The 13,607-nt window shown below is 40.0% G+C and overlaps 1 protein-coding gene across 1 annotated transcript in view; it reads right to left on the bottom strand.

Moving 5' to 3' along the window:
- Positions 1-13,607, bottom strand: part of ext1b (exostosin glycosyltransferase 1b) — a 120,936-nt gene that overhangs the window by 4,571 nt on the left and 102,758 nt on the right. Inside the window, exons 7-10 of the mRNA XM_061816235.1 lie at positions 11,811-11,906; positions 2,998-3,087; positions 2,263-2,423; positions 181-352 (exon numbers count right to left, since the gene is read on the bottom strand). Of these exons, the coding sequence (XP_061672219.1) occupies positions 181-352; positions 2,263-2,423; positions 2,998-3,087; positions 11,811-11,906 (519 nt within the window). The remainder of the gene's footprint in view (positions 1-180; positions 353-2,262; positions 2,424-2,997; positions 3,088-11,810; positions 11,907-13,607) is intronic.

Genomic DNA, 13,607 nt, shown 5'->3' with positions numbered 1-13,607 from the left:
CCTTCCTGACGCAACCCTTCTCAGGGAGTGGAGGCCCCAGTGGGATACGAACCCACAACCCCTGGTTTACCAAACCAGTGCTCTAACCACTGAGCTACGTGGCCTCATCCCATTTGTTTGACGTTATATCCACAATGACACACAGAGAAAGGACTGACGGCAGGTGTGTTCCCGCCTCACCTGTCCCATCATGGTCTCTTTGTACTGCTTCTTCTGCGTGACCTTGATCGGCGGTAGCTTGGTGACGGCAGAGACCAGGAAGTTCATGAGGATGTCCTCGCAGTTGGCCAACTGATCCACCATGCTCTTGAGACTAGATGGCAGGTAGTTAGTGTACAGGTAGTGGTAATACCTGCAAGACGCAGAAGAAACCAGTCACACCGCTGATTGAAATAAATAACCTCATCTCCATTCCAGGGCTGAGTTCTCACACAGAAGAGGCAGTTGCAAATATTCATATCTTTTTTTTTTCAACATGAAATATATTATTGATACTTGATTGTCCCTATTTTCTTTTTTCAATTCTGAGGAAATGCAACAAGCTAAGAAGGGACATGTGATAACTAAAATAAGATGATGTGCTAAATCAAAGAAGTGTGCAAATTTAAAGTGTGAAATAGGCAGTGGAGAGCTATCCATGGATATAAAAATACAATAAATGATGTTTATTATTGTCTTTTAGTTCACAATAGTGTATGATTGCACATCATGATAATTTGAGCTGTTTTAATGACCCTATTCGGCTTCATGAATCCATGTTACTATGGTCCTGGGCAGTTTTACACCACAATTTGATGGTCATCACCTTTATAAATTGTGGTTCTTTTAAAATAAGTATTTCATTGGAATTTGCATAAATACCTAACGAGAAGTAATTTGACTGCATTTGACCAACACTGATGGATGTGTGAATTGTTCAGTTAAATGATGTTTAAGGCCTTAAAATAGGGAGCAAAACCAGAACAAAACGTTTGTGCATGTTCAAAACTTTTTTTCCGGACCGGCGTTCTCCGTCAATTCCCAGCGATCATTGACGTTCACTGGCGTGGAAACAACGCTACTCTGGAGCTATCCCGGCGACCAGGGGCGACTACCAATGTTTCCTCAACGTGCCACATGTTTGGTTGACTCCACAGCACACAGATGAGAAGTAGTTATAAAAAATGGTGGTCATACAACTAAATATTAGTTTAGTGCAGGGGTGCTCAATTCGTCGATCGCAAAAAAAAGAAAAGACGTCAGCTGTATTTTTCCTGACCTTTAGCTCACTGCGCAAGTGCAAACAACAACACTGAGTACAGCAAAACACAGCGAGTTCCCCCACTATTTTAAGTTTAAGCTTCACTATTTTAAGTAAAGAAATCTTATCAAACATGAGTATGGATGCTGGAGCAAAGAAGAAGACAAAAACACATCACTTTCATACGGAATGGGAGGCGGACATCTTTTTCACGATGTCATTTGCAAAGTGCGTTTGCCTCATCTGCCAGTGGAGTGAAATGTGGAGCCCGCATTTTCGAGCTGCTCATGGCAAATACGACACCGACTTTCCGCCCAAAAGTGAGCTGAGAATGAGAAAAGTGAACGAGCTAACATCCCAATTGGCTGCATAGCAATCACTTTTCACACAACATAATTTCGACAGCGAAAGCCTCCACCGAAGTATCGTTCCGGGTTCGTCACGTCATCGTTAATAACATGAAGTCCTTCCAAGACAGAGATGGTAAAAGAGGCATAGCTGATTCATTGTTCTGACCTTTTAAAAATAAGACGGAAATATTATCTTCAAAAACAGCTCTATTGCTGTCAAGGAGTACAATTACACGGCGCTGTGAAGCCATGGCTGATGTGTGGAAGGACATCTCAGATTGTGAGTGTTTTTCACTTCAGTTGGACGAATCCACTGACACGAGAGACACAGCTCAGGTGTGCATTTTCATCCGTATGGTGTTTAGTGGTCATCAACATGAACTCAGATAGTTACAAAAAATGTTTATAGTTAATTATGTTGCGTAATATTGGCTCATGCTGTTATGCAGGGCACACAAACATACATTTACACATAAAAAATCCTCAATATACTTAAAAATAAATACGTTGCATCTTGTAGTGGGTAGAGCTTTGTGGCTTGGTCATTCTTTTTCATTATTGGTCGTGCTTAAAAAAAAAAAAAAGACGCTCCGTAGTTAGTCACATTAGACTGCTATTATTTTGAACACGACTGTATAATGGGGCCCCGAAACATAAGGAAAATGAATTTACCTGTGATAGATGGCGGCGCCTGTCAGCACCATAGAGTAGTCATTGGTCCACTTGGAGGTGTAGCCCCAACGCTCCTTGTTGCCGTCCCAGAAGTGGCTGCGTGCGGGATAGCCGACGATTCGCTCGGGAAAGCTCTGCCACACGGTGAAGGCAAAGTCCACCTAGACACAGACCAGATTTGAACAGAAACAAGGTTCATTGTTGTTGTTTTTATTTTTTCTTTTTCTTCATTACAGTATTCAGGCATGGTAAATTTTAGTAAAAACACTCCATTGGAACAGCTGATAGGCACATGTAATTAAAAATGTAGATGTTTACATCATTAACAATTTAAAAATAGAACTTTAAAAAAAAAGACATTATAATCTGTAATTCAAGGACATATTTTGTGACCTATACACGATTTGAACGACTAGATAATCCATCGTATTGATTAATACCAACATGAATCATTGTGCAATTAAAAAAAGTGTGGCTGGAAAACAGGAAGTAATCTTTTTGTATTTCGTAGCTTTTTTGAAGAGTTCACTGTGACCTGAAGTGTCAGTAAAAGGATGTCAGTAAAAGGAAAAAGATAAGTCTGCAAGCACCCAGAATGAGATTTTGAAGTAATTTTTAATTAAAAAAAAAAAAAAAAAGTTCCACACAGAATGACAAACCAAATGAGAGTAGAGTCGGACCTTTATGACATTTTTGTCTAAGGATATTTGGACCATTTGGAATACTTCAACGCACCTCTGTGGTGGACAACACCGTGTCTTCATCCAGACTGAGGACTGCATCGGTCACAATGGTCTCGTATGGAAAGAAGCGGCTGCTCATCACCTGCGGGGCGAGGTAGGAAACTATTTTGTGAGGTTCTGATGAACTCATTCAATTAATTTATCACAGTTTTAATGGATCCAAGGAGTCCCTCGATTATAGGGAACCGAGGTCATGTACTGAACTCCTCTTCTACTATTTTCACTGAGCATTTGATCCAAAGGTTATTTCAAGGAATCGAGAGGAGACAAGCTGTGACATCACCAACCAGAAAAAAACCCAACAAGATCTCTTTGCTGTATTGCAAGCTGTGCCCTGTTAACAGCAATGCTTGAGCACTGATACAGGCTTCCGCGATCGGGCCAGTATCAGCTTTCTCTTTACAATCAATGAACATAGAAACCATGCAACCAGATACGACGTGAGTCATGTGTCCAACATTTGGAACAAATCTACATTTCTTCCTCCTGTCCCCCCACAGTTGGAAACTTATACACACTATTGTATTATTCAGTTAAAGGTTCTGTATTTAGGCTATTAAGAAATCCCTAGAATGACTTCAACGTGGATATAGTGTAAAAGTGTCTAGCATAAAAAAAAAAACCCTTGGTTTTGTCAAAAGAGTGTCCAGAAGAGGCCCCTCCTACACGACAGCTACTTCTGTTTGACCCAGTTTTGTATCTGGTTTGTCCATATTTGGCTAGGACTACCCTCTTTTCTCCGATTGGTTGTCTCTATGTAACAGACCCACTTGTGAAATCATGTGTTTGTTATGTTGCTAGCACTGTCTCGGGAGCAGCGAGGTAGGCGGAGATCTTTGTTTGTGATATACACGGATGAGAATTTTCCACCGATCGGCGATTTTTCAGACCAAAATGACCATTCTCGAGATAAGCGCAAATCCGTTGAGAAAATTTCAGGGGTAGGGTATCGTGCGCCTGCCTCTCGGTGGTGGGCTCCGAGCTGCAAGTTCACCTTAGTGCTAGTACAAGCACGACTATCATATGCTGTTCTAACTTGTTCGGTGGTGTAAATATTTGCATTTTGCGACATAAACATTAAAACTTGTTTGCGGCAGATTACTCGATTGGACAACAGAGTTATACAGTATAATGATCCAATCGTGTTAGTGGTTAATCGAGTTTCACCATTGCCATGTACATGTGCTCTCGGTTCTCAGAACTCGCAGTGCAACTTGTTAGTTAGCCAAGTAATGGCGCGTGGGACTTTGATAGCTCGAACTGAGCGACGGTGTGTTCAAAGTTTTACGATGGCGAAAGTGTTAGAAAAAAAGGATGAAGATCGAGCGAACTATTCATTGAAATACTAAAAACTTTGAATTGATTAAATTCTTGCAGAGAAATATGGATAAAGCAGCCTACAGCACATAGGTGGTAAGGTAATTTTTATTCATATTGGTCTAAAAACTTGTGCTTCATCTCTACACTATACTAATTCCATGAATAACTGACTGCATATCAAAAAGAAAATATAATGGTGTATCCATATTAGACAGTGAAAGAGATTGAAATCTCATTCTGAAGTTTGGCAAGTGGTGAAACTCTTATATGTAATGTGCTTCAAATAAGTACAATAATTCAAGCATTGAAGAAATGAAACTGATATTTCAATTTTTGCTGTACTGGTAGAGCACCAAACAAGGGACATTTTTTCCACAAATACAGTTAAATTCAGTGTTGAAATTAATAGTTTTGGGGCTAACAATTTGCTAAAATCGCTTAGCTTCCGGGGCCTTCGCGGCCCCCACACCCCTGGCTAATTTTCAGACTTTTTTCTCATTTGGCTTTCTCATCCCTGGATGTAGATAAATTCCAGAAATTTAAATGACCTGGTTTCAAGCCTCTCAAGAGAAAAGTGTCTTGAAAGCAGGAATGTATGGACAATTTTAATTAATTTTTCACATTTACTGAAGTGCCAAAAAGACAATATTAAATCCCAACTTCGGTAAAAAGTGGATTTGGCAAAATATGTCCCCTTTACATGTTTCCATAATATTTTGTTTATGTTACACAAAAGTTCTCTATTTTTATTATATTCTCACATTCGGTTTTTGGAAGACTAAAAAATAAAAAGCCACATGTCTCCACTGATCTAAGTGTTAACAGTGCTTAGCTCATACTACAAATTTTCACTATTCCAATAACGATGAAATCTCCTCAAATTCAATGCTTTTTCGCTAAACCAAAACATATTACAAATTCAAAATATTCAACTTTCCCATTTTATTATGAATAGTTTTTTTCCCATGAGAAAATTACTGAATGAATGAAGAAATTGAACAAATTCACCATTCCCCAACCGACTCAAATTTCATGATCAACACTGGGGGTGGGGAGAATGTGTTCAAAAGAAGTAAAAAAAATTAAAACCAAGACATTGTGTCGCTAAAATAAGTGAAACATTCCGCCAATGCAACTAGTGGGGATTAAGAATAAATCAAAATCTAGAAAAAAACAAAAGGGCCTTGTCAATCTGCGCAACATTATAATAAATAATAATAATAATAATGTGTAAATTATATAAATCAAGTATAAATGTTTAATATAACATTAAATGCTGCGATTAGCTGGCAACCAGTTCAGGGTGTACCCCGCCTCTTCCCCGTTGACAGCTGGGATAGGCTTCAACACTCCCTGCGACCCGCGTGAGGATAAGCGGCAAATAAAATGGATGGCTGGATGGATAACATTAAGTGAATAAGTTCCCCTGTGACTGAATGGGAAACAGTTCAGGGCGTCGTTCACCTTTTGCCCATATTCAGATGGGATAGGCTCCAGCATTCCTACAACCCGAGTGAGGATAAGCGGTTTAGGAAATGAATGAATGAATAGATGGATGGAATAATAATTTTTAAAAAATGCTGTAACAATATGAGTATGCCTCAGAGTACTGCATACTGGAATTGATAGGACATACGTGGGTGGTGAAAAGAGTCTACATCTTGGTATTTAGATCTGCTGCGATGAAAAGCACCCAGATGGGTGCGCAGCAGCCAGTCTGTGTACGTGTGTGTGTGTGTGTGGTTAACCTCCCACATAAATAAGACACAACTCAGACACTTAAAACTGTGATGGACACGTACACACTTAAGCAAACACGATTTCAAGCTAACAACCTGGGGAGTATTGCAATTCTTTTAAAATACCATCTGTTCCGAAAAGCTCTTCCAGTTCAATGTCAGTTGACCTTATTTCTTTTCCAGCACCTGGCGCCGAGAGCCTGCTGCACTTGGGCGACACGACCTTGTTCTCAATCGGGCTCCGTCGGCCCCGAGAATGCAAACACGTGGAGAAAAGAGCACGAATGTGGGGGATCGTTGTCATTTGGATTTGTTAACAGATAAAGACAACCAAGGATAATTAACAACATTTCTATCAGATTTTAGCCTCTCTATTTTTTTTTCTTTGAATTTGAGAATAAATTTGAATACAGCGTACAGTAATCCCTTGTTTTATCGCAAGAGTTAGCTTCTGGATCACACCCGCAATAGTCGATATTATACCAGCACAGAAACCACCATATTATTATTATTTTGAAACATTTTAAAGTTGTATGAACCTTATTCATCTTCCACACTCCTAATGTGTATAATACATTATAATACATAACACCATAATCTTAAAAATACTGTCTATACTATTAAACACTTAAATATACAGTAATTCACAGTACCACTGTACACAATGTAACTTATAACCTTTAACCTTATAATGTGCATTTTTAATGTTTTAGGGCAGGAGGTGTTTATTTCATTACAAAAGAATTACAGCATACACTCAAAATCCAGCGATATGGCAAATTATTTATGACTGCGATATAGTGAGAGAACACTGTATACATTGTGTGAGGCAGTCTTATTTATTTATTTTCCAACCCAAAATTATGTTGGAACAGCAGACGGTTCTCTATGTGGACGGGCGTAACTTGCCAATGTGGTGAAAAACAGAATCTGGTTCTGTTTTGTAGAGGCTGGTGTGTCCTTTGCAGTTCGCAGTCGCTTTTTTTTTTTTTTTTTTTTTTTATAATTGCGTCTCCAAGTGCAGCAACCCCTAGCTATGCTTCAAATCGTTAAAGTCAAGACAATAGCATTTGGACTGGAATGCCAGTTGCAACCAATTTTAGCAAAAGAAAAAAACAATGTTTTTAAAGTACAGGGAAGCCCACTATTCCACCAAGATGCCACCAGATGGCACCAAATCCATACAGTTATTGCTTGGTCCTGAGCACAAAACCAGCAAATAGGTGAGTTTCTCCAGTGACTACATTACATTATTATTCTTGATGGATCGTGTATTACGACAAACTCATGTCCCGGACACAGCCCCACAGTCTCTCTTAAGTTTCACACATAAAACATCATTTCATGAGAGTGTTTTGCCTGTGGCTGGCCCACATTGTCAGAGGGCGCAAAAGAAAGCGAGGATGGAGAGGAGATTGCACAAGTGTTCCCTCCCACTCACTTCTAATGAGGCCTTGCCGTGTCATCATTACGGCTACAATTTCCTGCGGGCACGAGAAGCGATACATAACAAAGACATCAGCCCTCTCCAGGATCACCACTTTTTGAGACAGTGAGACCAACTTGAGAGGACTAGTAGGAAAGGAAAGAGTCAGTGTGTGTGTGTGTCGTGACAGAGAGACCAACAGAGTAGCAAAATAACAAAAGGAAAGGGAGAGGATGAGAGGAGAGTGTTTCCAAACCCCAGGTGGTTTGTAACGTTAGAAGTGCGACATATTAGCCTGGGGCTTCCCCTGCACTTTCCTGGAATGTGAGCTCCTACAGCTGGAATCTGCCTGCGAGCGCTTCGCCTCGTCTCCAAAGGACAGCAGAAGCGGGGGAGGGTTTGGGGGGGGGCAAAGAGAGGAAAAGACCATCGATGTGTGTCGGCTACATTAAGCGCACGTTGGGATTCTCGCGAGGCGACCGGTTGTTACACCGACTTTGGGCCAAAAAGAGGATCGAAGTGGAGGAAACAGATACAGGGTTGGTGTTAATCCCATAAAAAAGAACACTAGATTACAAATTGTCTATGTTGCATTTACTCCATCTATTCAGACAGAGCTCAAACCTGTTTGTTCCTACGGGATGGAAACAATCATTACAGCCATAAATACGAAGCCAAAGGGCAGACAGCTTTTTGTAACAGCTGTGCACAGTCATTTGGAGAAAATGTGTCACTAAAGACAATAAACTGGGATTTTTTTTTTATTTTTTTTTACTATTACAGCTGTAGGTTCACATCCACATATACCCCATTAAGCATTACTAATTAGCACTTAGGAACATTGGGTGAAAATTGCATAAACACACGAAAAAGGTCTGGTACCTTAAAATCAGCAATCAGATATCATTTAAGGTCATCGTGCTCTTGCTCAGAAGTTAAATATTATTATATAAATCAATGAAAGGTTGAGGAAGTTGGTGTTAAAACTGCGTCCCGTAGACCTTTGACAAGGTAGGTCTACGGTACATCTCCAATATGAGCATTTTGAGCCAGTGCTCGCTTATTGTATGTGTTTGAAAGATTATCTTCGCGATTACCATGTCGTGTGGGCCAGATCTATCAAACATATGGCCCCCAGGCCCGAACCGGCCCGTCAGTAATTTCAATCTGGCCCAACACATTCACTACTCCATTCTCCACTATTTTTCCATGATCGTAACTGTTACGCTCACAACCCCTGACATAAATGAAACTAAACTTTCCTATTTAAGGTCAGTTAAGATGGCCAAAATTATTTGTATTTGCTCAATGCCAGAACAAATATAAATATAAAACATGAAAAAAGATAAATATAAAAAAATAGACAATATAGTCATGACTAAGTACATTGGGACAATGACACCCCTGGGGTGTTTTTTTTCATTTCCAGACAAACTGAGAAAGTCCTTGTATTCTTTACCAAAGGAAAATAAAATGATCATTTCTTTCTAAAATATGAGGATAATTGTTGATAATTGAAGTCAAGGAGTTTCAAACTCTTTACACCAAGGATCACAAAATAGATCTCTCCAGGTACCACTATGATGACATCATGAAACATTAAAATACTGCGTTACACTAGGCCCAATTGTTGATCAAAAATTAGGTCAAAGGGTATAACAGTATTTAATATTATGTCAAATTAGACCACTGTAACATTATAAACAGTTTGAACATTTAGACTTTACTTAAATATGTGATAATAAAAAGTTCACTGAAATGATGATTCAATTAAAGTGTATTTCACATATGAAATAAAAACTGCACCTAAATAAATTTGTGAAAACAAAACATTTGAAAAGCTAAATCGTAAATGTGCCTAAATATTAAATATAATCAAACAGTAGTTTACCATATAAATCTTGGTGGATTTAAAATAAAAGTTTTAAGACAATGTAAGATTTTGGACCCTTTAAACATTTAATTCAGTGATTCTTTTGTGTATTACTAAATAGGAGCACAAGTACCACTGGGGACAGCATGGTGTATCAGCTGGTAAAGCGTCAGCCTCACAGTTCTGAGGTCTCGGGTTCAATCCCAGACCTGCCTGTGTGGAATTTGGATGTTCTCCCTGTGCCTGTGTGGGTTTTCTCCTCCCGCATCCCAAGAACATGCAACATTAATTTGACACTCTAAATTGCCCCTCGGTGTGATTGTGAGTGGGGCTGTTTGTATCGTTGTGCCCTGCGATTGGCTGGCAACCAGTTCAGGGTGTATGCCGCCTCCTGCCTGTTGACAGTTGGGATAGGCTCCAGCACTCCCCGTGACGATCGTGAGGATAAGCGACAAAGAAAATGGCTCGATGGAAGTACCACTGGTGGTACTTGGACTGCACTTTGACAACCACTGCGGTGTATAACTCATCGGTGTCCAAATTTGCTCATATTCAATTATTTTAAGAAGTTATTTACATTTTTTCAAATCTGCATATAATATTTGAACCAAATCAATGGGAACATTTTTGAAAAATGGTTATTTATTTATTATGATTCCCCGAGAGGGGTTGCGTCAGGAAGGGCATCCGGCGTAAAAACTGCGCCAAACAAATATAAGCGTTCATCTGAGGATGTCACAGTGTGGCGTCCCCTAACGGGACTAGCTGAAAGAAACTTACTTTTTATTTATTTATTATTAAGCCACAAATATACTGGCCTGGCTACTTGAGATCAAATTGAGGTGAATGCGACCCACAAAGTAAAATGAGTTTGACACTCCGGTGGATTCTGTTAAGAGTAATCCCCCCCCTCTGATCTGCTCAGACAATGCCTTTAGCCGCAAATCTTGAATCATAAACCTGTAAAATATTCCCTCTCGCATATCCTTGTTTGTGTGGTCAACACCTGGCCTTGGTGAGAGAGGAGAGGAGTAACAGGTTGTGTTCAGCTCTTCTATGCCATGTCATAGGTTAGTCAATAGTCTGTGTCGATGGAGCGGACCTCCGTGAGGGCCTCAGAACTGCAGAGCAGAAGTGCCTAACAATTATCCACTATGCTGCCCCCCTGAAGCTATTCAAGTTGAAATAAATCGTTTAGGGAAGAGGACAGAGGATTTAGTGAGGAATTTGCAAGGAAAATATGTCTCTTTCCTTCAGTGGTGAGAGAACAAAGCTTGGTAACACAGAGTAAACAGAACCAGCCACAACCACAGAAAAACACAGGTCCCCCCCGCGCCCACACACACACACACACACACACACACACACACACACACACACACACCACACACACACACACACATGCAGTAAAATTGTCTGTTCAATTGCCGTATGTTGGCCAACACTTTCCCAGTGTGACTCACAGATTGGGACGACGGCGCTCAGAGCCACAGAGGGAGCTAAACCATGAAGTCGGTGAACCGCCAGATGACTGATCTTGATGTGACAACCACTTCCGCTTACATGAAATTGTACAATGTGGTGCTCAACCTCAACAACATATTGACTGTTATTCCTCAAACTACATTTATTTAAAAAAAAACTGCCTTTAGGTATAAAATACTAATAGAAAAGCAGGCCACAAGGGGCTTTAGGAGGCTTACTCGAGTTGTCATAATCAACATGGCACTTTTGAGTCCAGTTTCCTCCATTAATCACAACTCACTTTTTTGCGTGTATGAATACACAGACCGGCCGCTTGCACAATCAAATGCAATTCAAAATAAGAGATGCCTCAAAAAAGGCGCTTCTAAATTAAGACCTCTCGTATCCAACAAAACTGAACATTACCACCAGGATCAAAGCAGAACACATTTGATATTACTCTCATATCTGATCTTGTCAGACTGAAAACAGTGGTAATGATTTGCAAGAATTTACTGACACTAAAACAGTTTCAGATTTATTTATCCATGTAAACGTGTACTCAATTATTCCTGTCGTGTCTAAACAGCTTAAAGTCATTAAACCAAACAATAACAAAAAAAGCAAAATAAGAAAATCTGATGAGTATAGGATTCCTCCACTCATTAAGTAAGATTAAAAGGCAAAGATTTTGTCCCTCTTCAAGTGAGCTGATATGACCATTACATCCACACGCATAGATTCACAATTGGGCTCTTATCTTTCCCAACATTAAGCTTGCGATATTCTTTTCTATTTTGCCCATTGCTGATCTTTAATTAAAACCACCCAAACTGTCCTTTCGCACGGTGCAAACTGAAACTTGTTAACTCCCAGACACTTGCCAGATGAATAAAATGCAAAACGATAAAGTGTATTAACAATGTGAAAGTCTGTGTGCTGTGGTACACATTATTTCGAGTACCGAGAATTGGAGAGCTCACCTTGTTTTCCCCCTCGATGACAATGACGGGCACGGAGGTGGCGGGCCAGCGGTGCTTGGCAGGGAGGGGCTTGTCACAATTCCACAACACAACAATCTGGAGGAAACAAATATACTGCATGAAGAAAATGCATTCTTAAAAAGAGCTTTTAGTGCTAAAAAAAAAAAGAACAAACACATGACATTTTCCTGCCCGGCAGAAGTCAAATGTCAACTATCTATTGGCTGGTTGAATGTTAAAGAGCCACAAGGGAAACTGAAGTGGTAAAATATCTCCAATTATGGCTTTAGAATGCTTTGTACAATATATTCCTGAGCCAATCACATTGTCAGACGTGGCTTTAATTATGATGAGTAACCTTACACATTAGCCCCATGTGTAATGTCTGTACAAAAAAATTACATTCTTATTTGAGTCCAGGGGTCATGTAAATGCCATCCGAAGTTGCAGCTTCTCTGTCTCCCATTAGATTCCAAGACTTCACTAATGCTTGACGGGAAACATGCGGCCTTGTGACTGCTGCCGGACCTCGCGCAGACTAACACTCACTGGTACATCCTCGTATCTGAGCCTCTTCCTATCTTGAAATGGATGTTTTGATTGGCATTGACTAAACTTAAACTCCAAACATTGACCGTCCTACTGGAGAGTTCCACAAATATGCATGTTTTTGTTAAACATTCCATCACGATATAAACTGACATGCAGTAAATGCATGCAAATGAATCGCAAATGCTCTTTAAGATTATTGGCAACACAACAACAACAACAATCCATCTACCGTAATTCCCGGCCTACAGAGCGCACCTGGTTATAAGCCTCACCCAGTACATTTGTAAAGGAAATACCATTTGGCACATACATAACCTGCACCTGTGTAAAAAAAGCCACAAGTGCACACATTGAAACACGAGATATTTAAAAAGACGGTACACAGAGAGTTTAACGCTAGCGTCGCCACGCTAACACCGCGCTAACAGGGCCAGTTAAAAAAAAAAAAGTAAAAGTCACTGAGTCACGGTAGTAACACAGCAGCGCAGTGCGAATAGGGTCAGACCGGTAAAAGTCACTTTCTCGGCATATACCTGTGTATCCCACTGGTCTCACTCTTACCTTTTCCACTCAAATGCGCCCTTGTGGCCGTTAGAAAAAATACACAAATTACCCGCTTGACCATATAAACCGCAGGGTTGAAAGTGTGTGAAAAAAGTTGCGGCTAATAGGCCGGAAATTATGGTAATAGGTTGCCTTCTGTGTGGTAAAAAAGAATATATAGCATGATAGTATGGGAGGCGATATGAAAAGGAATGTCACAAAATATTAATCAAATTCTTAATGCAGGAGAGTTTACTGCACATCTGACAAGCAAGCAAGTTACCTACAACATGGGGTCTTTCGATGTAAAGTGGCATCCTGAATTTGTACTTAAGTTGCAACGTGTTGTAGTCTACCCCTAACCGATGTCAACACTGGAGTGGAGTCATAATTTCGATAAATATTTGAATGAAAAACAGTAAGCACAGTGGTAAATGAGCGTGTCTTGTGCTTCCCGTGACCTAGGAATGACACGTGATCATGAAACGAAAACTCTTTTTAATTATTAATTGTGCAAGTGTTCATAATGTTGCGGCTTTCTCCTGTCACTACATAATCTTCATCAAGACCAACAAATGTGTGTGTGTTTTTATTTTAATTTGCCCTTCTGCTTGTTTGCTACGATCCTACTTCCTGGTTCATGGGGATGGTCACTGCTTAGGATTCTTCGGGTTGGACAGTCCCAGACAATAAATTAATACA

This window comes from Syngnathoides biaculeatus, chromosome 1 (genome assembly GCF_019802595.1).
Source record: "Syngnathoides biaculeatus isolate LvHL_M chromosome 1, ASM1980259v1, whole genome shotgun sequence".
Classification (NCBI taxonomy): Eukaryota; Metazoa; Chordata; class Actinopteri; order Syngnathiformes; family Syngnathidae; genus Syngnathoides; species Syngnathoides biaculeatus.
Note: the sequence above shows the minus strand (reverse complement) of the source record. Positions and strands in the feature narration are given on the sequence as shown.